The 24,957-nt window shown below is 51.6% G+C and overlaps 9 protein-coding genes across 9 annotated transcripts; 6 read left to right on the forward strand and 3 right to left on the reverse strand.

The window, feature by feature from the left end:
- Positions 1–862: 862 nt before the first annotated feature.
- Positions 863–3,929, reverse strand: P170DRAFT_421304 (putative GPI-anchored cell surface glycoprotein; the record flags this gene model as incomplete). Its single annotated transcript, XM_024847349.1, has 4 exons — positions 863–3,327; positions 3,373–3,628; positions 3,687–3,764; positions 3,819–3,929. The coding sequence occupies 4 exons, from the start codon at positions 3,927–3,929 to the stop codon at positions 863–865; spliced, it is 2,910 nt and encodes a 969-aa protein (XP_024709932.1).
- A 1,773-nt stretch (positions 3,930–5,702) lies between these two features.
- On the forward strand, positions 5,703–6,991 carry P170DRAFT_460720 (putative oligosaccharyltransferase subunit ribophorin II). Its single transcript, XM_024851962.1, has 4 exons — positions 5,703–5,928; positions 6,007–6,205; positions 6,262–6,546; positions 6,608–6,991. Exons 1-4 carry the CDS (start codon positions 5,786–5,788, stop codon positions 6,845–6,847), a joined length of 867 nt encoding a protein of 288 aa, XP_024709933.1. The 5' UTR covers positions 5,703–5,785; the 3' UTR covers positions 6,848–6,991.
- A 179-nt stretch (positions 6,992–7,170) lies between these two features.
- Positions 7,171–8,122, forward strand: P170DRAFT_505365 (uncharacterized protein). The gene is made up of 2 exons (XM_024854280.1): positions 7,171–7,435; positions 7,569–8,122. Exons 1-2 carry the CDS (start codon positions 7,234–7,236, stop codon positions 7,967–7,969), a joined length of 603 nt encoding a protein of 200 aa, XP_024709934.1. The 5' UTR covers positions 7,171–7,233; the 3' UTR covers positions 7,970–8,122.
- Positions 8,123–9,273: 1,151 nt separating this feature from the next.
- Positions 9,274–10,210, forward strand: P170DRAFT_470087 (uncharacterized protein; the record flags this gene model as incomplete). Its single annotated transcript, XM_024852708.1, has 3 exons — positions 9,274–9,409; positions 9,459–9,606; positions 9,685–10,210. 3 exons carry the CDS (start codon positions 9,274–9,276, stop codon positions 10,208–10,210), a joined length of 810 nt encoding a protein of 269 aa, XP_024709935.1.
- Positions 10,211–13,142: 2,932 nt separating this feature from the next.
- P170DRAFT_432264 (putative short chain dehydrogenase) lies at positions 13,143–15,091 on the reverse strand. Its single transcript, XM_024848225.1, has 3 exons — positions 14,453–15,091; positions 14,006–14,344; positions 13,143–13,825 (listed from the first exon to the last, which is right to left on the reverse strand). The coding sequence occupies exons 1-3, from the start codon at positions 14,666–14,668 to the stop codon at positions 13,514–13,516; spliced, it is 867 nt and encodes a 288-aa protein (XP_024709936.1). The 5' UTR covers positions 14,669–15,091; the 3' UTR covers positions 13,143–13,513.
- Positions 15,092–17,205: 2,114 nt separating this feature from the next.
- P170DRAFT_398326 (bromodomain-containing protein) lies at positions 17,206–18,651 on the reverse strand. Its single transcript, XM_024846220.1, has 2 exons — positions 18,335–18,651; positions 17,206–18,286 (listed from the first exon to the last, which is right to left on the reverse strand). The coding sequence occupies exons 1-2, from the start codon at positions 18,521–18,523 to the stop codon at positions 17,234–17,236; spliced, it is 1,242 nt and encodes a 413-aa protein (XP_024709937.1). The 5' UTR covers positions 18,524–18,651; the 3' UTR covers positions 17,206–17,233.
- A 221-nt stretch (positions 18,652–18,872) lies between these two features.
- On the forward strand, positions 18,873–19,432 carry P170DRAFT_432267 (uncharacterized protein). The gene has a single exon (XM_024848226.1). It carries the CDS (start codon positions 19,056–19,058, stop codon positions 19,401–19,403), a length of 348 nt encoding a protein of 115 aa, XP_024709938.1. The 5' UTR covers positions 18,873–19,055; the 3' UTR covers positions 19,404–19,432.
- A 1,374-nt stretch (positions 19,433–20,806) lies between these two features.
- Positions 20,807–21,637, forward strand: P170DRAFT_421309 (uncharacterized protein; the record flags this gene model as incomplete). Its single annotated transcript, XM_024847350.1, has 1 exon — positions 20,807–21,637. One exon carries the CDS (start codon positions 20,807–20,809, stop codon positions 21,635–21,637), a length of 831 nt encoding a protein of 276 aa, XP_024709939.1.
- A 1,119-nt stretch (positions 21,638–22,756) lies between these two features.
- P170DRAFT_421310 (lysophospholipase family protein) lies at positions 22,757–24,806 on the forward strand (the record flags this gene model as incomplete). The annotated part of the gene is made up of 3 exons (XM_024847351.1): positions 22,757–22,802; positions 22,896–23,556; positions 23,609–24,806. The coding sequence occupies 3 exons, from the start codon at positions 22,757–22,759 to the stop codon at positions 24,804–24,806; spliced, it is 1,905 nt and encodes a 634-aa protein (XP_024709940.1).
- Between the last annotated feature and the right edge of the window lie 151 nt (positions 24,807–24,957).

The raw sequence follows: 24,957 nt of genomic DNA on the forward strand, positions 1-24,957 counted from the left end.
GAGCGGTTGCTGCCTTGGTGCCTTAGTCATGGACTATCGTCCTGGGCATGGGCTATATGCAGCGAACGACACAGCCGGGCAGATGATTTCTTACAAGGGCATTCGTCTAAGGGTATAGGTTTATCAATAATCGGTAGATTTACATGCCTTTCCTAGCTAATATGCCCTCGCAGCGAGAGGGAAACGAACGAAAACAAAATCATAGTACATACACACGAGAACTGAAAGAAAGAACAGGATTGATACATACCTTGGTGATGCAAGAAAAAAAGAAAAACGAAGGTAATAACGAGCCCGAATAAAAACAAATAGAGTACAGGAGATTAGAGTATTTGTTGTCGTCACCTTTCATCCTCTTTCGATTCTTTCCCGACCTTGACGGGGCCTTTTCTAGTCTTTTTGATTCTTTCTTTCGTTTTTTGATTCCCCATGGCGTTGATTTTGTTTTTGAGTTGTTGGTTGTTTGACCTTTTTTTCTGTTCGTTTTTCTTGTTGAAGATTTGCCCATCAACGGTTGTGCTGCTCGACTCGTTGATCATCCGGGAGGGCCGAGTAGATAAACCCAGCCCGATCACCGGGTGATCAACGAGGAGCTGGTCGTAGAAAGAAAAGGAAGATGAAAACGGACGATCGACAAAAAAAAGTAAGAAATACAAAGAAGAAAAAGAGAAAATAGAACAGAACGCCAACCCAGACTTTCTCGCTATGCTTAAACAAACAGAATGCTCCAAGGAGCCGCCTTGAAACGCCCAAGTCATAGACCCGAAATGAACAAGATAAATCAAACAGGCAAAAAGAAAGAATGAAAATTTGAAAATGTAACCATTTTTCTTATTAAAAAAAAAATAAGGCAGAAGGCCCATCACTGGGCCTCCTCCGGAGACCCCTCCACCCTCTTTTTGCGTGCATTCGCACGCCGGGCCCTCTCCTGGGCATGGTTTTCAAATTCAGCCATCAAGGCTGCCGCAGCGCGGCGCCGAGGCCGAGATGAGGATCCTTGCCCAGGAGAGGCCGGCGGAGGGTTCTCCGGAGTGGCGGCGTCCTCTGCCACCCCCTCGCTGGTGTTGCTCTGTTTGGGGGTGGCAGGCTGTCGAAGCTTTAGCGTTGGCTGTTTCTTCTTGAAGGACAGGGTCAGCCGCGTGGGCTCGGTGGGCTGACCCTGCCCTTCGCCGCCGGAGGCCTCTTGATGGGCCTTCTGCCTTTTGGCCTTGCCCGGCTGCCCACTAGCCTCCTCGGAAGGACGCTTTTTGGTGTCTTTGGCGTCGTGGGCAGCCGGGCGAGGCATCTTTAAAATGAGGTTGGGCCTGGCCGGCGCACTGGGGGCTGCTGGCTCAGGCCGGCCAGGCCCAACCTCGACCTCCGAGTTCCCTCCCCGGACCCGACTGCGGCGCTGGGGTGACTCGGCCGGCACCCCGAACCCTTCAACGTGCCTCCTCTTGCGAGAGGATCTAGTGGCTTTTTCGTTGGTGGGTGGGTTCGGGGCGCCTGCCGAGTCGTGCTCCTGAATGAGTCCCCGGATTTCCGAGGTGGACATATGGCGGTCCACCGGGATGTGCCGCAGCCGGGCCTCTTCGCGCGCCCGAATCTTGGCTTTTTCTTCGTCGATGTTCTCGACAGAGAAGGGCGCGCTGAAGGCACGGGGGAGATTCCGTTCCCCCATGCGGGGAGGGAACCCGAAGATCCGATCTCTCTGCGCTTGCTCGTCCGACTTCAAGCGGACGGGGGGCTGGGGGAGCCCCCCGTCCCCGTAGGTGTTGTTGGGGCGGTACCAGTGGTAGCCTGTGGAGACTACCACCACCTCCTCGCCGAACTCATTGGTATCTCCTGTGTAAACCCAACCATCTTTGTCAGTCCTTAGTCCGGAGGACTGGGATTGGGGATGCCTACTTTTCCCCCCTTTTTTGTCTTCCCCCCCTTTGGCCCTTGCGCCGTCGGCCAAGGCATCCTCTTTGGGCTTGGTGGAGGATGCCTTGGCCAACTTGGACTTGCGAGCCTTTGCCTTGCGAGATTTGGCCTTGCCGGCCCTGGCTCGGGCCAGCTTGGCCTTGAGGGCTGCTTTCTTTGCGAGATTTTCAGCCTCGGCCTTGTCCTCGCAGGGCAAAGTCTCGCCAGACTTTTGCTCCGGGGCATTGTTGCCCGGTGTCTCTGGTGAGGGGTTGATATCGTGCGCTTGTTCAAACGCACGACGCAACCCCGCGAGGAACTTGTCGTCGTCGGCTTCTTCAGCGTCAGCGTTTGCAATCAGGACATGGTCGGTCACGCTGATGAGCCTCATGAAGACATCCGCTCGTTCGGTCGACAAGCCAGTCAGTGAGACGGGAGCATAGGGCGCAGGGTTGTAAGTTGCATGGGCAAGGGCTGCGGGGACAGGGGGGATCAAGGCGGGGTGAATCGGCGAGGCAGTTGAAGCCGGGCGAGCAAAAGCGGATTGAGTTGGGGCCGGGGTTGATTGCGAGCGAACCGAAGGAGGAAGGGTTGGAGCAGAAGGGGATGCAACAGATTGGGCTCTGGCAGAAGGAGCGGGGGTGGGATGAGCTGGGACGACAGCAGGGCCAGATTCATCGTCTGTGGGATGCTTCTTCTTTCTCTTCTTGCTCTGATGGGTGTCGGCCTGATCACTATTGGCATCGGTTGGTTTGGCGTTGGCATCAGCCACGTCAATACCGTTGCCGGTGCTGGCGGGCTCCTCCTTGGCCGCGGGAGTCCTGGTTCTCTTGCGCTGGAAGCGACGCTCAGATTCCATTGATTCCATGGCCCGCATGGTAGGCTTTCTAGCGCGTCCTGAAGTGCGCGCACCGGCAGAAGTGCTTGTTGCAAAGCTGGTTGGAGAGGTGGGACCGTCGACTTGACCATCAAGACCAAAGTTATGACCGTACATCTCAGAGGTGTAATCAAAATGGTAGTCATCGCCAAAGTCCTCTTCGTAGACATGGAGAGGAGTAGCCTCCACGCTTTCAGCGATCTCATGGTCGTAAGAGGATCCAGTGGTGTCCAGCGCGGCCGGCAGAACCGACTCCAGCGCCTTGCGACCCACGTTCAGAGTGATGGTGTTGCTCATTGGGCGCCGGCTGGCACGAGAGCTGTTCCTGACGGAACTTCCAATGGCAGAGGAGTTGGAATCAATTTCCATGGCATCTCCAACGGCAGTGGATGGATCATGCATTTGGCTGGCCTGATCGGCGACGGACTTACGAGTGCGGCGAGTGGAATTGATGGGGGTGAAGCCACGTGACGGGCCGGGCGTGACGGGCTTGTCTTTGCCCAACTTCGCGACCGAACTGGCGGTCGGAGTGGACTCGGAGCCAGCAAGAGGAGTGCCAGGCATGGCTGTAGAGGAGTTTGCAGTTTGCTGGGCTTTGCTCTTCGACTTACGGTCGGGCCTGGTGGACTGCGGGGTAGAGGCACGAGAAGAAGCAGCAGTACGCTGGGGCTTGGAATCCTGGTTGACAGTTCCGTTCTTTTTGGCTGGCATAGACCTTCGCGTCTTGCGTTTGCCGGAGAGAGAAGAATCGTGAGTGGAGGTATTAGAATCAGATTTATTTGAATCAGTCAAGTCGGCTTGGGATGCCAACGACTTGCGTCGATCTTGCGGATTCTTCAGCAAGAACGAGTGCAGAGTAGTTTGAGACTGAAGGCTGTTAGATTCCAATTCATGAAGGCCATGGGAGTCATGGAGAACAACTTACTGTTTGAGCTTCGCTGCTCAGTTTGTCGGATTGGGAGTTTCGGTTTTGATTACTCCTCTGAGTATCTGTAGATTTGTCCTGCAGACAGATTAGTTTCCATTCAATGACCATGGGAATCAGAGAATGACTTACTGCTTGAGCTTCGCCACTCAGCTTGTCGGGTTGAGGGGTTTGATTTCGACTACTCTTCTGAGTGTTTGTAGAGAGATCCTGCAAGTGGGTTAATCTCCAGTCGATGGCCATGTGATCTACGGACAATAACTTACTGCTTGAGCTTCGTTACTCAGCTTGTCAGAATGAGGACCTTGGTCTTGATTACTCTTTCGAGTATCTGTAGATGGAGACTGCATACAGATTAGTTCTCAGTCCATCGAATCGATGAGCGACCGAGAATCGCCAAAGAAAGGCTTCACTTACTATTTGAGCTTCGTCGCTCAGCTTGTCGGGATGAAGATCTTGATTTCGATTATTCTCTTGAGTATCTGTAGACTGAGACTGCAGACATATGAATTTCCGGTCGAGACAAGAGGGCTACTATTGCCATGGGAATCAGGGAAAGACTTACTGCTGGAGCTTCTGTGCTCAGCTTGTCAGAATGAGGATTTGGATTTAGGTCACTTTTCTGAGAAGGATCAAAAGGTTTGGCTAAGCCAGAAGGAAGATTCTTGCTTTCTGCAAGATTAAGGGATTTGTTGCTCTCGTAGGACAATGACCCTCGTCTCCGTCGACGTTTCGTCGAGGGCAGGGTTTCTTCAAAGGAAGAGTGGATGGGAGTGGTGGGGAGAGAATAAGATGAGCGAGATGGATTAGAGGAAGTATTAGAAGGATTAGAAAGATTAGAAAGATGAAGATCAGGAAATCTGGTTGATCTGCGAGATGCACGAGAAGAACTGCGTTTGTTTTGATTCTGAGGTGGTGAGGGTTAGGAAAGTTGTGGTGGGTGGGAGGAGGAAGAGGAAGAAGAAATACTGACTGAGGCAGAGGGCTCGACGAGGGAAATGGCGGGAGACCCCGGTTCCCGAGTAACAGAAGCTCTTCCAACCACTGACAGACTATCAGCATTCACTGCAATTTGGAGGGTTGTTCCGTGGGAGAAGTGACAGAGGCTTGATCAGGGCAACCCTATACTCCAAGCCCTAACCACCTCCCAGCGCAACGATTGGGCGCAACAAGGGCCTTCTTACTTTTGTCCGGCATGTGATAGCTACAGATCCCTCGTCTGATATTTGTTTCTCTGGGAAAACTATGGGAAACTTCCACTATCAACTGATTCCAGCACCCAGACTTGCAAGTTGTACGGCTCGGCGGATGAGGGAAATGGTAGGCCAACGTCAGCCAACCTCTTCTTCCTCTTCCTTCTTCCGACTTCCCGCCTGAACCGATTCCTTATCTCAAGGTGAATGGTGCTGGACTTTATTCGGGTTACGGAGGTTTCCTGTCAATATGCGCTTCACTGTTAGCTAGTGAACCAAACGAGGTCGGCCGACTCGGGAATGGAGGACAAAACAGGAGTGAGAACTCCCGTCAGCGACAAAAGGTATGACGCAAGCAAGGACAAGGGGCGATCGCAAGCACCACAGTATTCACACATACCTGTAGCTCCTATTACCAGTGGCTATTGTGACCAGAAAACCTCCAGCGCAGCACGTAGGGACTGAAATCACAGCGTGGCCCGTTCGGTGAAGCGGAAGGCGAGCGAGTCGGAACGTCAGGATGAACTTCGCAGGCGCAGGGTTACTCCCAGGGCAAAACGAGGGCGATCTCGGACATTTTGTGGCAAGGCGAAGGCGACTATCTAGCCGATCGAGGATCTAACGGGGCGTCGCAGTGAAAGGGAAAGCCGTCTAACCGGTCGAGGAGCGAGGCAGAATTGTTTGGCAGGCCGACTTGAAGATGCCGGGAAATTAGGGCTTGCGAAGGCGGGTGGCCGGTCACTGGACCGCCGCTTGCCCCAAAGCCGCGGGCGCTTATCTTAGCGCTTCTTCCGCATCTAAAGCGGTCGAACTTCCGGATCCTCTTGTTTGGTCGCAATCGCCCGGATCCCTCGTTTGGTTTCTATCGTCTCTTCCTTTCCCTTGCTTCTCCCCCTCCCCGTCAAAATGCAGCTTTGGCACACCCTCCTCCAGCTCGGTCTGCTGGCTTCGACCGCAGTTCCGACCGGGGCGGCTTCTTGGGGATTTACTGATGCCACCGTGTCAGTTCACACCAAGGGCGCCGGGGTTGGTTCGGGGTCCAAGGACGAGTAAGTCAATGTCTTCTGATATTGTAGCTATTCTACTTGATTTATCTCCGAAACTAACCATTACACTCCAATTGATAGCATTCCCGACAACAAGGCCCTCACCAAACCGGTCTCGCTCGGCGGCGCGGACACCCTAAAAGTCACCCTGACAGCTCAGGAAGGCCGCTCCGCGAAACGCGCCCATCAAGTGTTCCTTTTCCTTCAAGACCCTGAGACTGGCCTTGACATTTCGTATCCGTTCAATGTGAAAGAAAATGGCAAGTCGAGACTGGAGCTGGTAAGTCAGGGTGGAACAATGCCGCGTGATTGAATGGCAGCTAAGCATCGCTTTAGACTCAGAAGGACCTCCCCATCCAATTCCTTTCGGCTTCCGAACCCCTCGACGCGAGATTCCTTGTCGGTTCGTTTGGTAACTCTGAAGCATACAACGGCGCCGCGTTCCCTCTACTAGTGACTCGCGACCCTGATGTGCCGGTCCCTACGGTCGAGACCTCGAGATATGGCAAGCTTCCTGAGATTCACCACATCTTCAATGGCGACCCGCAAAGCCCTCCCGTTGTGATCACGCTTGCCTTCGTTGGCACTGTGCTTGCTGCTTTCCCCGTTCTGGCTGTTTTGGTGAGTATCGCTTTGGTTTCTGGTATAGTTGCTGGGCGCAATCTGACTGACTTTCTGTTAGTGGCTTTTCCTCGGCGCCAATGTCAGCCATCTTCCCACCGCTCTGAAATCCGCTCCTATTCCTCACGCCGTGTTCCTTGCATCGCTTGTCTCGCTCGAAGGGATCTTCTTCCTGTACTATACTTCCTGGAACCTCTTCCAGATTCTTCCTGCCGTCGCCACGGTCGGCACGGTTGCCTTCGTCAGCGGCAGCCGTGCGCTGGGCGAGGTCCAGGGCCGACGCCTGGCGGGTCTTCGGTAAATTCGTCCGGTACTGAATTTGCCGGCAGTTCGTTGGAACTGTCACTTTCGCAGCTGTCTTGCGCGATACCTCTTCATGTACGAGTCTCTATGTCTGCACATGTATAGAAAATGTAGCAGACGAACCAATCAAGATGAATATCTGTAGCAATTCTATGAATCAAATGAAAACTTCTAGCTTGATAATCCAATGTAAATTAAATCCGCGCTCTGGCGAGCCTGACGTCACCCGCGCGGCTACGGCGCCGACCAAATCAGGCTAGCGTGGCGGCTGCTCTGCAGAAGATGGAGGAGCTTCTCCGAGGTGCAGTCTTCAACTGTTCAGCAAGCCTAGTCTTTTCCTGTTGCACCACCCCTCGCATCCAGAACGATAGGCAAAAGTGCGCAATGGGTGCCTCATCGTCGAAACCCGTGAGGTCAGCCGCTCAGGCTGCCTCGCGACGTCAGTATCCGAAGCAACCTTCTCCTACGACCTCCGCTCCCTCCTCCGCTCCAACGCCGCCACCGAAGACTCACAGGGCACCGGAGACGAGTCATGCTGGACCGACGTATCACTCCAAGGAACAGCCATCTTTGGTGAAATCCAACGGTATGTCATATCACCCATCCACTCATTTGCTTCGATCATGCCACACCGCGGGATCCCGAAAGCGACGGCGGAACGAGGTACTGCTTGAACCCCTCAACTCAGACACTAACCATGCATGCCAATTCTTAAACAGCCATCGATATGGACGGCCGTGATCCTGATTTCGCCGCCTCCCTCCGCAGCATCGGACCCGTCAATCCTGTCCCGACATACTCCCCCACCAGCACATTCTCCCCGCAGCCCTCCCAACAGCGCGGACCGGCGCAGCCCGCAATCACCCCGGCATCGAATCCAGCTCTATTGGTGTACCACGCCCGTGAACAGATCAACAAGATCGCCAAGTACGAAGTTGAGAATATCGGCCGGCCGAGCTTTGCGGGACGGCAGTTCCTGGATGCGGTGACGATCCGACAGGCGCTGTCGATGCGCGATCGGCAGGGTATCCGACCGGGGGAGATTGAAAGGATTTTACGGCTGAAGAAGGGTGTTGTGGATCGACTGGGGAAGCAGGGAGTTGTCGCGGAGCTCTTGTAAAACAGCCGACCGACCGGTTGATTGGGTTGGCTGCATTGTGCATTTTTGGACTTTTCCATGGCGTTATCCTTCTCACTTATATGACCATCTCCTGTATAATATTTGTATATGAAGCTATGAAGTTAACTCGACGTTGATTGCGTATGGGTGTATAGATACTCCGAGGCCAGCTGCAGAGCAAACGGCAACAGGCAGGGCCCAATCCGCAAGGCGAGTCAAGTGACACCGTGATACCCTAGACCGGCAGAACATTGACTGCGGAAAGGAGAGGTCAAACCAAAGAGCTCAAAAACTACGGGTTTGCTCGGACTCCTGAAATTCAAGTCCTATCCAACTTGATCCAGTCTTCGAGCATTGACCTACTCGGCGGAATTTCTTGGTTCTCCCTTTCCCTCGGGCTGTCAGTAAAATCCGAGGATCCACTTGGAGCAAAAACATTGGCAATTTGAGACTTATTCTTAGATTTGCTTACGGACGCCACGGGGCGAGCCCCTGAATCCACCACAGGGGTCGAATGTTTTATCTTGATCCAGCCTGGTCATGTCCTTCATCTCCAGGGCCGCTAAGTTCGACCGGCTCGGCCCTAATATGGTTCAATGGGCGCATTGCCGTTAATTGGGGCTTGCTATCCCCATTGGTCTAAGGCTCTACCCAAGTGAGGAGAAATCAGGTCTGGAGGTATATTTATTCTGCAAAAGCCCTAAGATCTTAACGATGTTCTCCTCGTGGATGGAGGCGTATGCTTCGGGAGAGCGAGTCAATCGACGCAATTATGTCGTGCTTCTCTCGTCGCCTAGTCTTCGCATTGTTAATCTCATTAGGTTCGGTCCAGGAATGCAGGCTAGACATGGCACCCTTGTTCGTCAACGTGGAGATCGTCCGATAGACGGCCCTTAGCATTGGCACTTGTTTCTCCTCCGTCAGGACAGGTCTATGGAGGCCGGAGGGTCATTTCAGACGATCCTTTTCAAGCTTCGACAGGAATTGACCAGTATGGCAGGGATGTGTCGAGTCAAAGCCGCTAACCTTTTAGTAATAATAATGGGTCTCAGACGCAGCCATGGCCCCCAAATTTTTATACACTTTATTTTTCTTCTTCCCTAGTTGTTTTCGCAAGGCCAGTTTATCCGATACCTGAGCGAACATCTCCAGCTTTATGTTTGCTATCCAGCTTGGCGCCTATCCCTTGATCCCCCAGAACTACCCTCCCCTCTTTTTGATTATCCATTTTTACTCTTTTCTATTCCTTATTTCCTACTCCTTGGGGGTATTTTCCGGTGCTCATCCCCTAAGACAGTATCAGAATGACGAAAAGCCAACACTGGTCGTGGACCGGCCTCATCGCCGCATTTCATATTGGTTGCGCCGTCACATCGACGACTACTCACCCACCTTGGTTTAACGGATACTACGTGCATTTTCAGGGTGGCGCCACACAGAGTTCGTCTCAATCCCTCGCCTTCATTCTACCTACTAATACCCCTCCCAGCCGAGACGATCAGCTGTGAAAAAACATCCTCTTTCGCAACCTCCGGATCCTACGCCAACTGCTGCGGCACCAAAGGCGAAAAATGCCCCATGCCAACGACCTGCCTTGATCACACGGTGTATATGGACAATGGCGCATACTACAAATGGTATACTTACCCCATCCTAGAGACAATACCCTCAGAGAACGAAACTCCACCCAATATAAGACACTAACGCCCTCTCAGCGGCACATCCAGCGAATGCGCCACCATGACCGTCTACGAAACGTACCCGTTCGGCGAACCCTTCGTCAAGAACGTCTTCTGCTGGCCCGACTGGGACGCCCACACCGTATACCGCCAACTACCCACCTTCCCGACCTCCACCGCCGCCACAACAACCGGCCTCTCGGCGTCCGCCGGCTCAACCGTCCCCCAGGCGACCGTCAGCAGCACGAGCACGAGCACAGGCACCAGCGCTGCCGATTCCGATTCCGATTCCCGCTCCGACTCGTCCTCTAATAAAGGCTGGATTGCCGGCGCCGTGGTCGGGCCCGTCTGCGGCGTCGCGCTGGGCCTGTTCGGCGTCTGGGTGGGATATCGTAAGGCACAGAAGGCACGCGCCATGCAGGCTGAGGCGGCGCTGGCGCCGCAGGTCGCCCAGTCGCAGTATATCCAGGGTGGAGGGTATCCGCAGGAGGCGTATGGGAGGGCAGTGTATGCGCAGCCGCATGTGGAGTTGGATTCGTCGAATTTGCATCAGAAGCCTTGATCGGGTTTCTAAGTGTGAGAAAGTGTGCTGGAAGACTCCGTCTATAGGATCGATGGAGATGGGTCTGTCTGTAGATCATGTCTTCTCTAGGCTGGGGTGAGAACTTCTTTTCTATGTTTTATACCCTTTTTTGCGTGCGCAGAGGGGCTGGGCTGTCTGTGTATGAGGTTATGATTTGAACGTACTTATATGTTTATAGATTCTTCTGAATTATCAGGCGTCTCAGTCTCTGTGACATAAAATCAGCATTGAACTGACTGCCATGTCAAACTACCGATAGACACAACTGCATGGAACTACAAGAATCTCGGATGCCAAAGGAACCGTGGCTCTAAATGGTTCAAAACGAATCGTGCAAAGGTCCAAAACTCACTTGGACTTTCAGTCTGGTCCCAGTTTCGTACCTTGAACCTCAGTCATCAACAAAAGTACCCGGTGTCTGAGTACTTTAGGTCCTCTTACAAAAGGACCTTCAACATGTTGACAATATTCCCAAAAGAGAAAAGCACTCATCTTCTTTCCCAACCTCCCATAACCACCATGTCCAGCCTGATCCACATAACACTAAAACTTTCCAGCTACTCCCAATCCAGCAACCCGAGCCCATTTTCTTCATCACTAGTCATTCTCACTCGTCGTTCTTCTTTTCCCTTCCACCCGCAACCCCCCGACTCTAGAAACCCTCGCCCAGAGAGGAAATCCGACAGACATCCTCGATAAACCGCGGACTCCAGATGAATGGACAACCAGGATATCTTCTGATGAGGGCTTGATCAAGTGACATGGACACAATCGCGACTGATTCGACGCAAGCAGTTGAATTGGGCAGATATTTCGGCACACAGATGGACTTATCGTACCTGCTGAGGTTATAGGTTATGGCAGTCTAGATTACCAGATCACCAGGTTAGATATAGGCGTGGGGACTTACTTGAACAATGCTAGTCTCGCTTTACTACATGACCTATTACTGGGGTGGAGGATTTAGCCACTAGGTTAGTATCATGGGGCAAACAAAACACAAACCCATTGTCTTCAATGTCTGCCACACCCCAACAACAGATAGCCGATGACAACCGAGACAATCGCCCATCCACCATCCATAAGATCAAGATGCAACGAGGCAAGTAGGGCTAGAACTCGATCTAGACGGATCCTTGGCCGACAGCATGCCAACGCATCTCCCCACGTGAACAGCCTTCCACACTAGCATGTATAGAACTTCCGGCAAGTAAGTCTACATAAACCTGCGTGTATGCGTGACCGGATAAAACTATAATCTTCACCTATCGGTCTTGAATGCCCATGTTGTTGATGGTCTGTGTATCATAATGATCATGATAATCCCGGAGTATAAGGTAGACTAGACTAGGCTAGCCTGGTGATGCGCCCAATTAGCCTAATCAGTCAAGCGCACAAGCACCCCCTGCATTCCTTAACCTTGCCTTGGGTAATACTGTAGTGCCCTACGGGGCCGGAGGTTAGGCATCAATCTTACCTACATATTCTGGGATTCATGTTGATTTATCTCTTTTTTTTTTCATCACGAGACTTTTTTTGCTTCTACTTCTGCCATTCTAAATGGCTATGTTATAACGGACTCTGTGCAGTTGAACATTGGCTCCAGACCAACCCTACACGGTATGTAGATGGCCTAAAAGGGCAATGGTGTTGGAAAGACATCTTCCAATCAGCATCCCAGTTTCGGTCTGGATATCCCGGATGTGTTCGTATACTTGCCTATTATATTACACAGGCATATGCAAAACATTGTTTTATATTCGCTGCGCTCACTTCAGTCTCGTCGGGGTAAGTCAAGCAGATGATATTTATCCTACCAGGCCAGTGGGGCAACTCAGACGATGACAGTGACACATTCCATAGGTAGATCGGATTTATTCCAATCAGACGGCTTCCTACCAGTCGATAGAAATTCCCATTTCCACAGCCCAGCACGGTATTGACCTTGGGCAAATCAACATCCCAACCTACCGACTACCTACATAGTGAACAGAAAAACAAAACCCCATGACAACAGCAAAAAAATAAAATACAATCCAGTCCCACCAAGACTGTTTGCGGATCCCCCGCTACACTCAAACCCAACAACCCCATCCAAAGTAAATTACTAAGTAAAATAAGGCTAGCACCCCGACTCGTGATGAATCCCTGATGTCACCTACAAAGCGCCCACCTATCATGGGAAGTACAGCGCAAGTAGCAGGTAGAATGTTTGGGTCGGGTTCGCGTTACAAGTGGGGAAGAATATGTGGGGGGGATTCGCTACCCCGGATTTGGGAGGCTTGGCGGTTGTGAACCTCTCTTATTTATTTATTGGGGAGGGCGGGGGGAGTGGCTCTTGTGGTGGTTTTGGCAATTCCGGTGTTTGGGAGGAGATGGGTCAGGACCATAGGTAAGATATCCAGGTAGGTGTTGTTTTGGGCTGGGTTGGTTGGTTTGGCTTGGCTGACACTCACACTTATACTCGCGCTTGTACTCGCGTTCACTTGTAGGGGTGTGGTTTTATGTTGATTTATTTTCTGTAGTCATTTCAGGTGTACTCTCGTATTACCTCAGATAATTACCTCCATTCACCCTTATACCACCCAGTCCATGTACATTAGACGGAGGCAATGTATAACCCAAGAACCCTGTCTTACTTGACGCGTCAGTAGGGATAGGAGTGGGGTCATGTGCGATCCCAACCCCCCAGCGCTGTCAGATCGGACGCTAACCGGACCGATGATGCATCCTTAGGTAACTTTACTTGCTAGTCTGTGCTCCGCTGTGCAGGAGTAGGGATGATTGGGTTCTTGGGTCGGTGGTTTGGATTTTCTCAATCCCCCTCCCTCTCCACTTTCTTCATTCTCTCCCCACTTCTGATTTCTGGAATATGCACGCGACATCTAGGTTTGAAGTTGGGGAGTTTTGATCTTGGATAATAGGTGGTAATATTGTAGGATACTAGATACATGGAAGTGAAGAGCAACGGTCTAAAAAAGAAAAACCTGGTCAAGTCCAAAACAACCCCTTCCCTTGTTGCCCAAGTCCGAGCCGGTGGCGCTAGAAAAAAAATGAATGAAAAAAAATCACGAAAAAAAACACTTGTCGCCCCGGGATGAAATCCTGAGGATGAGAGAAATCAGACGTCATGACGATGGGTTCCCCCCATTTGAAATTCGAACCTGAATGTGAAACCACGCTCGATCGCTCGCTATCCCCCCGGACGCCATGCAATAGGAAATAAAACCGGATGAAAATTAAGTACGATGCAAAGTGAAATGGCCGTTAGATGCTTGTCGTTTACCAGGCGGCGTGGCCACCGTCCATGCGCAGATCGCTTCCGGTCATGAAGGTGCTGGCGTCGCTGAGCAGGAAAACGGCGGCGCCGCGGTATTCGTTGGGGGTGGACAGACGGCCCAACATGTTCTGCTTGGGCCATTCGTCGCGACGCTCGGGGTACTCGACGAACAGCTTCTCGACCATGGCGGTGACGATGTAGCCGGGGGAGATGGTGTTGACCCGGATGTTGTAGGGGCCCCACTCCATGGCCAGGTTGCGCGAGAGCTGGAGCACGGCGGCTTTGCTGGCGTTGTAGGCCGGGCAGATGAGACCCTGATAGGAGGACTGTGGTTAGCATGCTGTGATTGCAAGAATAGCCAATGGGGCCTGGGGAACATCATAAAGATGCAGGTGGCGTGGGAGGGAAAAGCGGGGAAGTCAAGAGACTCGGGTTGTTGCACCGTGTGGAAATGAAAGGGAATCGTGGGGAGGGAGGAAATGAGAGGAACGTACCCGATTGGCAACGGTGCCACTCATGCTGGCAATCAGCGCAATGCTACCGCCGTTTCCAAACCGAATCATCTGCTTGGCAACTGCCTGAGCGGTCATGAACACGCCAGTCACGTTGACTTCGAACATCGTATTGGCGTCCTGAGAGGTGTACTCGAGAGCAGGAGTCTCCTGCTGAATGCCGGCGGCGGCCACCAGTCCATCCAGGCGACCTTCGGTCTGGCCAATTGAATCGACGACGTTGTTCAGTAGTTCGGTGTCCCGGACATCAATTCGACGGTAGTTGAGTTCCGTGCCCAATTCCTCGCGAGCACGCTTCTGGATTTCGTAGAATTCCGGGGACTAAAATGGCGTCTATGTTAGAAACCATTCGTTGGTCTTTCATGGGGGGTTACACAGAGGCTTTTCTGGGCTCGTATAACCAGGCTAAGAGGTTGGGGTCACACTCACGGGTTCCTCCAACCGGTCCAAGGCGTAAACTCTAGCACCGGCTTCCAAAAGAGCTTCGGCCTGGGTCAGACCAAGACCGCGGGCTGCTCCCGAGACACAAACGACCTTTCCAGCCAGGCTGAACTCGGGCATTCTAGTCTTGGATCCAAGGCAAGGACCGTCCTGTACGGCGACAGGGGCGGGAGCAAAGTCACTGGTCTCAATAGAAACAGACATTATGATATGGGAAGTATATGACCAAAGAACTTGGTAGATAGAGAAGATAAGGAAGAAGTAGAGGGTTCAGAAAGAGCAGAAGATCCGACGTGGTTCAATTCACCAGAGATATCTGAGTCAAGATGAATGAATGCTTTGATGAGAGATTCAATTGATGATAGCAACGAGACCAATCCCTCGGACGAGGAGGGTTCTTAAATATTTGAACATGGAATATGGAGAGGCGTTCCCCCAAGGGCCAGGTGGTACTAGCTCTCCGGGGAAAAGGTCATGAGGACTCATGGAAACAGAAACGAACCCAACTAGGGCCGCCGCCCAAGAAAGGACCACTGCGAGGGCGGATTCGGTCTGGACCCAGCGAGTGCTGGCCTCTGCTCGTGGCAACAGGGAGGAAATGGGTGGATGGAATTCGACCCTACCACGGTCTTTGCACTGCCATCACTACTAGGTATCTATTCATAGATTCATGGACTGGCAGTCTTTTACCTAGTTTTCCCTGTCATGGCCATTCTGGACAGTTCTTCTGGCGAGATTCGACGTAATCCATAACGAATACCAGGATGACAAGAACTGCTCTGATCAAAAGTACGATGGAAGGGAATCCCATTTGCACTCGCGGTGACGGTGATGAAAGAATGACTGCCGGTTGAGCTCATTACTGGGCGATACCCTCCGCCTTCCAGAGACTGAGGATGCCAAAATTACCAGGCAAAATCAGGGCAGGCGTGGCCGCAGTGGACGGTCCGGTGGCAGATGCCCGGCTTGCCCGATTCGGCAATCCGGGGGACGGGGGCAAATCCGGGCTCGGCGCGCGGAGGACGCTAAGAGCGGATATGCGGATGCTGCAGGTCACGGGGGTCTCCGCCCAGGCGGTTCTGGAAGGGCATTTCATGCCGGTCGAAGATTCGATGGCAAGCCCTTCATGATCACGGGGCCCCTCGGAGATCCATCCGGCCAATCCGTCGTCGGTCTATTGGATATGACCCCGGTAGGACGACCGCTAGGGGGGGGAAGGGCGGTGTCATGGCCCTTCCTCTTACCAATCACCGACTGTCTGGACTCTGGATTTTCAATTCGTTCCTGTGCTAAAACCATCCCGGTAAGCTTATCATTTGCCCTTGGCTTCATTGGCCAATTCCATTCCGGTTCGGCGGGTTTTTTTTTTTTTTTTTTTTTTTTTTTTTTCAAGTGTGGCTGGGTTTCCTGCGCTGTCCGTATCGATCGTTCGAGAACCGGGGACTACTATATATCCGGCGTGTTTTTGAATTGCTTAACAGTGTTTGTATGTCGATTAGAGATTGGGGAAAGTAGAGTAGCCCGTTGAAGATTACTATGACCGGAAATCGCCCAGATGTCTTACTGCTAGTAAGCATGGCCTAAATATAGATCTGAAGTATAGACACAGTTCGGAGCATCAAAAACAACCGCGGAACCATGGATGCTGGATGGCAAGCTCAGTCAGCACATGTATCAGGCGTTCCACCCCAACAAGAGCAACGCTGTACAACTTGCTGTACAACTAACACCGGTAGTATGTATCTGTTGGATCCCGCCATGTTTGGGCAAATCCAGGGGTACGTTTATCTGATCGACATTCCGGGGCCGATCCGCAAGAGTACCGTGTGACCTTCAGAATTTTTTGGACATTGAAAAAGTGGCGTCCTCGATCCGGGGGCATGGAACCACAAAATCGATGAAGTGTCATGGAAAGCTACTTACCCGATTGGGAACTTCCGGGGAGCTCGGCCCCGGTTTTTCTCTCCCACGACACCCTGGCGTCCCTCCTGCCGTCTTACCTTTTTCACTGTCGCGCGGAAGCCAGATGAATATCCGTTATCAAGAGATGCACTAGCCAGGGACAACTGGTACTGGGAATTGTCCAACGAGGATTACTCCTACTCCCTCCGGCCCACACAACAGCTGTTGACTGTAATCTGAATGGCCAGATTCAGCGGTTTTGTTGTCTTCAGGTCGGGAAAACTAAATTAAACTGCCGCGGGGAATTCCCGAGTTCGAGTGGAAGATTCTGATGTGTTCTAGACCCCGCACTTCAAGAATCAGCTGTTTCCCTGATTCTAATGTCTGCGGTAGCTCGTTCCGGCGTTCTCTGAGAGCATTCGACGACCTACGGAGTACACAGTTCATAGTTAGACTGCCTTGCCTAACAGCCCCTATGATGTGTCCTTAACTAATGATACACCCTTTGTTTGAGTAGATTCAAAACTCAGCCCCTGAACCGAATGGAGACATGCTGGGTTCTCAAGGTCACCTGGACAAAAGGCAGCCGCCACAGAGCACGGACTCGCAGAACGGGACCTGCCCGCAATATTGAACTGCAAATGGGGTAGGCTTGGTACCCTTGTATAGTCGCTCGGTACGGTGTGCAGTACCTGACGATCGGAGATATGCCGACCTCACCAAGTCGGAAATATGCACGTGGAAACTTCTAGCATTTCTATCCATAGCACCTTAAAATAAATCGCCCAATACGGTCTTCAAACTTACAAAACACTCATTTTGCTTAGCAGTAGGCTGAACTTTAAGAGAATAATTAATGCGTTGGCGTCATTCTTCCAGTAAGTCAAACCACTCTGGTATCTCTTTGATTAGAGAATACATATATTTCTCCAGTTTGACCGCGCACTTGGCATATGGCGTTGTTGCATCATTATACTTCCGACAATTGCTAAAGATCAACTTGAGATCATTGACAAGGTCTTTCGGGGCAGAATAGGAATCATTCTCCAATTTTTGTTCCATGGTGGACAAGTCCATTGGAGATTCAATGAATTTGTAATAATCCGGGACCTCGTCTTTGTCAACTGGAGAGAGGAAGGGCCATGCTTGTTTGTGGGCTTGAATTTGGCTGAGAAAGCGTCGAAGTTCGTTAAAATGAGGCCCATGGCGTGGTTCCCGTGCTAGCTTGTCCATGTCCGGAGACCATCCAGTAGCTCGAATGGCAGGAATAGAGAGTGGATCAATCAGAGTGATGACGCCTTTAGCCCATTGCTGAGGCGGCGGATGTATGATGTGATTTCTGCTCAAGGGGCGCAGTTTAGCTAGAACAGTTTCCTTCTGCTTCAGAAGCATACGACCAACTTCGAGATACCGCATTCGGGGAACCATAGAGCATTGCATGAGTGTGCCGCCTTCATAATCCTTGATATAGCCCATCCAGATGGACCTGTCAAGCGTAATCTCTTTGGTAAACCCTTGTTTTTGGAAATACCCCGTAGCGTAGTTATCCGCGTAAGTCAGAAAATGCATCACGGGGGATGTGGCTTTGACATAGTCCTTTAAGTGAGCCATAAGATGCGCTCCGTATCCCTTCACCTGCTGGTCCGATGAGACCGCACAGAACACGATTTCAGCGAACTTGCGGTGTCGGACTTCTCGAAATGTAATTCCGCCAATAACTTCTAGCGGCGTTTTTACGATGGCCAAAGACAAGTGAGTACGATCATAGACGAGACGGGAGATGTAATCTTTGGGCATCTTCGGTAGCTGCTTCTGGAACAGGTTTTTGAGACCTGTCAGGATAACTGTACTCTCTGTAGAGCCATCATTATTAACAGTCCAGAATTCTATCTCGCCGTTCCGTTCTTCTACAACTGCAGGCTTTAAAAGAGTCAGAGGGCTTCAAGTCATTTCAAGGACTGAGCATACTTTCTCTGGAAAGGGAACAATTCGGGTTATCGCGGGAGGTTTTATGGTCGGCGGTGTCTCCCCGTCGTGAAAACTTTTGGTTCTTTTGGCATTGGGGGCAGCATTCGGCTCTTCAGGGGTCGTGCGCTTCGAAACGAGGGGGCTTTGTCCGCTATCGACTGGAAACGATTGCGACTCTTCTTCGTCCATCTGCGTTGGAAATGCCAACGAACCTGGGCGCCCGAAATGGATATATAAGCTTGCGCAGCAGTCCTCAGACTCTCTAAAATTATTGCTAGCTTTTCCTTTGAATAAAGGGAATGATGAGTGACTTGTTAGATGTTTCCTGTAATGCCAACCCCCTTTCTTTCAGACAGGTCGTCCACCCCACGCTAGTCCCGATTATAGGGTCATGTGACAGCAACTTTTACGAGCATCAGTAGCCATTATTTCCCATGCTCCCTCGTATGGATATTTGCTGCTACCATTGCTATTCATATAGAGCGTGGTTCACAATCCGACGCTTCCCCAGGGCCTAAATTCCCCACGAATTCGGGAGAAATGCCTGGCAACCAAGTTCGAGATGGTTTGGCGGCGCTGCAAAAGGTCATGAGGTACCATCGCATGTCAACATAAGATCTCGGTGAATCATTCTGAGACTTAAGAGGCCAGAGATAGTACCAAGCGTATGCAAGCGCATCGTCCTCCGAGTGATTATCTGCTGGGCAACCGCAGGGACGTGATGGCCACGTCAGCTATATCTATGGCGACCTTGGAATTCGGATGGTCTGTGACCGAGATGGCGCTAGTCAGTGCTAGGGACTGGACCGGGAACTGGGAACCAACGGTCTCCGCAAGACGCTCTGGATGCAGCACTCCATACGGAGGACATGGAGAGCAGCCGTTAGCAGGAACAGGGAGATACGCAAGGGAGTGGATCAAACTCTGCTGGTCACACGATCGGGATTGGGCCCATTGCAGTTTAGGCGGTTTAGCCCTGAAGCTCAATGCAAATCTGGAGTCTGGACTGATCTGGCCGCACAGACCAGCGGGTCTGGAACCGGGGAACCGGGGTATTTGCTCTCTATAGAATTGTTTATCTGAGACCGCAGTTCCAAGGTGTCTGCCCTAGGTCGGGTGCATTTTCCACATCCCTCAAGACGTGTTGCCAATTACGTAAAAGTCTCTGACTGCTCCGAAGTGGCTTGTCAGGCCTCAGTAAGCAATATTTCCATAGAGTCAGAAGAAGAGGGGTTGGAAAGAGTGTTCCATGCGCCTGAACTATTACTGCGGACTCACAAGACCCCGCTGCCTGATTTCGCTCTCCCGCTTCACTTCTAGATCATTATTCTACCTACCTTGGTAGCTGTCACGATCAGAGAGCCACTTGAGTCTAATTTCTTGATAGGTTTGTGCACTAGCACAGCATTCCAGATGATTTGGGTATACCTTTCAATTTCTATTTCCCCTTATAAATCCGAAAGTTCTCCGTGGAATTATTGTTCGTCGCCGAGTCACTTCAAGGTGATATCTTAATGTGAATCACTACATCCACTTACGACCAAATTCCAATAAAGACGGTATGAAATTACCTTGATATTCTAAAGTCTTTAACCTCCTAATCAATGGACGGTTTCAAATTGTGACAATGGGCACTGAGGCCCGGATACACCCAATCCTACTGAGATTCGGTGCCAACAACTCTCCCGCTTGAGAGTCTATCCAAGCTGTTGAAACTGTGTTGACTGTGTGCTATGCTAGATAGCATTTCCCCTTCTCATAAGACTTACTGAACATAAGCCTTGATGATCAGTGTGAATACTTTCGGCGCCTTGACCTGCACGTGGCCGTAATTGACTGATATAATCTGAATTTTAATCAATTTAACTCGCAATTTTAGTTTGATTGTTATCAGGACTAACGGTAGGTTACGATAAATCCATGCCATAATACCTATCGATGAGGGTTTCCCGGATTCTACGATATAAATGTAGATCTATCTTATTGAGCATCCATTGGACAAGAACCAAACAGAAAGATAAGACAAACCACAGGTTGAAAGGAAAAAGAAAGGAAAAAGAAAGGAAACAGAGACAGAGAGGGAGAAACTTTTAGTACCCATGGTTGTGAGTTGGAAGAGTAAGCGCATTGAGCACAGCGGTGGTTAGCATCAGTTCCTATTCTTTAGTTTTCCCGCACGTCTCTGATCACCCATAAAAAGCTACCTTCAGTCTTCAACCTCTTCGCTCACCATCTCAAATCCTTCGAGATGATTCCTTGGCTGAGCAGCATTTTAGGCCCCATCACGGCTGATCGACGCGATCATACGGCCGGTCCGCTCGTGTTCTGCTGACAGCCTGGCAAATTCAGCCTCCAAGGCTGCCATTTAAACCAGGATCGACCCTGCGCCGTTGCATAGTCCTACTACCCTCAATCGACTGTCGGTCATAACCTGCATCTTTTACATTCACAACCCAGTCAGGACTCAGAACGATGGCTGCTGAATTCCTTCCCGCACAAGCGCCCGCAGGCGTCCAATGCCACCAAATCGATTTCACAGCAACCGACCCACCTTTGCCCAAATACAAGGATCACTTTGCGGCTGTGATAGACAACATCCTGACGCCGGCAGAATGCGAGGAGCTCATCCGCCAAGCAGAAGCTTCCACTGTCACCCCCACTTCCACTACCCCGACCTGGGAGCGGGCCATGATCAACATCGGCAATGGACAACAGGCCCTAGCGACTGACACGCGGAATTGCGGGCGCATCATCTGGGACTCGCCAGAGCTGGCCCAGAAACTCCTGGATCGGCTGATGCCCTTTCTACGGGACTTTGGCCTCGACCGCATCGACAACCAAGTAGGCAACCAACTACTCGTGACGGGACTGGTCGGCCGCGGCAAAGTCTATCATCTCACACGACTGAATGAGCGACTTCGCTTTCTGAAATACGAAGGAGGCGAATATTTCCGACCGCATTGGGACGCTTTCTACCGGACTCCCGATCGCCAGGAGCAGTCCTTTTACACGATCCACCTATATCTGAACGGGGATGGGGAGCAGGATGTGCAGGAGTTGGCACGCCAACACGAGCGCGTGTTAAACGGCGGCGATGTGAACCTCAACGTAAGTGGCGAGCTTCTAGGGGGTGCCACCTCGTTTATTCCCCGGTATGAGGATCAGGAGACCCAGGTTCGCGTGTTTCCCAAGACTGGATCCATGCTGGTATTCCAGCAGAATGGCCTCCTTCACGGGGGAGACCCGGTATTCCGAGGTACAAAATATACGGTGCGCACGGATATGATGTATCGGGTGCAGTGATTTCTTGCCATCAAAGTGCATAATGACGATATAGGAGTACTCGGAGCAAGAAAAGCTACTCCGACGGCGGCGCAGGTGCTCCTATTCCAGGCTTGTGGATTCCAGGATGAATTCTCTCGAACTCCGAAGTTCTTCCGTGGGGGTTGGATACCTTCGTGAGACACGGTTATGTGATTTGCTCATGGCGAACGCTATATAAATTGGAGGACGATTAGAACAAAAACCGAGCACCGCAATTTCCACTCTGAAATCCGTATGGCCTAGGTCTCGAGCAGATCTAGATACAGCATAAACGAGCACATCAAGTCCATGAAACACAGTAATATTTTGGGATATTTATATGCAATGCAATGAATGAAACGCTGGCATGCTGGCGAGGGCCTGACTCAGCGATCCACCCTCAGGCCCCTCAGGCATCGAGGGCTCGTATTCGCTCTTTCGGCCTCTCACGAACCGGATTTGATTCTCTTCATTTCCCATCGACCCACTTGGACTCGCCCTTACTTTCGATATGCAATCGCCAATCATGCATTTCGCTTGCTGGTAAAGGCCCCGATATCATGACTGTGTGCTTTTTTTGGCCCGATTGCTTTGCTAATTCTAAAATGATCAGGGGTAAGGATGCTCGGCTAATGCCCGCGACGAGACATTCTCTTTCGGCCCTAGAACGTTTGCGGGTTCTAAATCGGTCGAGTCCACCAGAATGTGGCTAAACGAAGCTCCAATCGGTGGCTTATGTCGCTCACGATCTTCCATCGGCGGAAAAGCCGGATCCCAGCCAGAGCTTGACATCATGGATCTGAACGTGTGCCTAATGGCCCCCAATGACCATGGTTCCCTCGGGTCAGCTCGAGAAATGCCCCAATAACGATCCGCGGTGCTGCAGAAACCAATTTCTTAGTTGCGCTTCAAGCCTCCGTTGGTGCTTGGCCAAGCTTTCCGGGCCTCCCTTTAACAGACTGCGCCCCCCTGGCGAAGGGCGACCGCCGGAATTTTGGTCTCAGAGTGTTGGGTAATTTTAAAAAACTCCCTCTCGCTCACCCTTGCCTCGGGGCTTATTTCTTTTTGCTCTCACGCTCTATCTGCGCGAGTAGCTAAGCTCCAATAACGCTCTTCGACATGAAGCCCTTCGCAGCTGTGTTCGCTCTGGCTGGGCTGCTGTCCGGTAAGTTAGCCGACTTTTGTCTCTCCCATCCCTTCCCCCTCAATTATTGCATGAATTCAACTTTCTGACAATTGCGGGGTCGCTTTTTGATAGGCGTGACTGCTGCCCCTGAAAATATCTATGGAGAGGAATTGATAGCGCGGGCGCTGCCCAATGCACCGGCTGGATATAAGCCTACCGCCGTCAGCTGCCCGTCCAGTCGTCCGACGATACGCAGCGCAGCAAAATTGTCGCCGGACGAGTCGGATTGGCTTAAGAATCGACGAGACAAGACGAAATCGGCCCTGAAAGACTTTTTCGGCCATGTCACCATCAAGGATTTCGACGCCGCAGGATACATCGACCGTGTCTCGAAGAATACCTCCAACCTCCCGAATATCGGTATCGCAGTGTCTGGTGGTGGTTATCGCGCTCTTATGAACGGTGCCGGTGCGATCAAGGCCTTCGATAGCCGTACGGACAACTCGACGAGCAGTGGTCAATTGGGTGGATTGTTGCAATCCGCAACTTATGTCGCCGGTCTGAGCGGTGGTGCGTGGCTGATGGGCTCTATCTTCATCAACAACTTCACTACCATTTCCGACCTGCAGACGCACGAAAAGGGTAGTGTCTGGCAATTCCAGAACTCCATCTTTGAGGGCCCCGACGGTGGAAGCATCCAGATCTTGGATTCTGCGAGTTACTACAAGGATATTCACGATGCGGTTTCTGAGAAGAAGGATGCGGGATTCAACGCATCCATCACGGATTACTGGTATGTTTTGCGATTCCTTCGGAATCAAACAAAACTAATGCGTTTACTTCAGGGGCCGTGCGCTGTCCTATCAGCTTATCAACGCTACCAACGGTGGTCCCAGCTACACCTGGTCGTCCATTGCTGAGACCGAGGCATTTAAGAACGCAGACATGCCGATGCCCTTGGTTATTGCCGATGGTCGTAACCCAGGTGAACTTGTGGTGAGCAGCAATGCTACGGTGTATGAATTCACCCCGTGGGAGTTTGGTACTTTCGACCCTACTGTGTTCGGATTTGCGCCCCTTGAATATCTCGGCTCCTCGTTCGATGGTGGTTCTCTCCCCAAGGATGAGAAGTGTATCCGGGGATTTGACAATGCCGGGTTTGTCATGGGCTCTTCGTCCACCCTGTTCAACCAGTTCTTCTTGCAGGTCAATTCGACCTCTCTTCCCGATTTCCTCAAGTCGGCCTTTTCCGATGTTCTGGGGGCGATCGGTGAGGATGGCGAGGACATTGCGCTGTATACACCCAACCCGTTCTATCACTGGTCCAACAAGACATCTCCTGTCGCGAGCCAGAAGGAACTCGACATCGTGGATGGTGGTGAGGATCTTCAGAACATCCCTGTCCATCCTCTTATTCAGCCCGAGAGACATGTGGATGTCATCTTCGCCGTCGACTCTTCGGCCGATACCGACTACAGCTGGCCCAACGGTACTGCTCTTGTCGCTACCTACGAGCGCAGTCTTAACTCCAGCGGCATTGCCAACGGTACTGCATTCCCTGCAGTTCCCGGCCAGGATACCTTCGTCAACAACGGACTCAACACGCGCCCGACCTTCTTCGGCTGCAACAGCACCAACGCTACCGGCACCGGTCCCGCTCCCCTGATCGTGTATCTCCCCAACTACCCCTACGTGTCGTACTCCAACATGACGACCTTCGACCCTAGCTACGAGGAAGAGGAGCGTGACAAGACCATCCTCAACGGATACCACGTCGCGACCATGGCCAACAGCACCCGGGACGGTAACTGGTCTACCTGTGTGGGTTGCGCGATCCTCAGCCGATCGCTCGAGCGCACCAACACCAAGGTGCCGGATATCTGCAATGAGTGCTTTGATCGGTACTGCTGGGACGGCAGCATCAACGCTACCAAGCCTGCCGACTACGAACCTGCCGCCTTGCTGGGCGCCGGTACTGCTCTCAGTCCAGCCCTGTTCACTAGCATGTTCGCGGCCGGTCTGACTCTCTTTGCTCTGCTCTAAGGCTAGGCTTTTGGCAAGCTTTGTACATTGCTTTTATATCTATTGTTGTAAATTTGGATTTTTGTTGGAGCTCTGTTTGGTCTTCGCACATACCACGACTCCCTCTTTTTTGGATATCTTTTTTGGATATCAATATACCAGTACATAGTCA

This window comes from Aspergillus steynii (genome assembly GCF_002849105.1).
Source record: "Aspergillus steynii IBT 23096 chromosome Unknown P170scaffold_1, whole genome shotgun sequence".
In the NCBI taxonomy this organism is placed as follows: domain Eukaryota; kingdom Fungi; phylum Ascomycota; class Eurotiomycetes; order Eurotiales; family Aspergillaceae; genus Aspergillus; species Aspergillus steynii.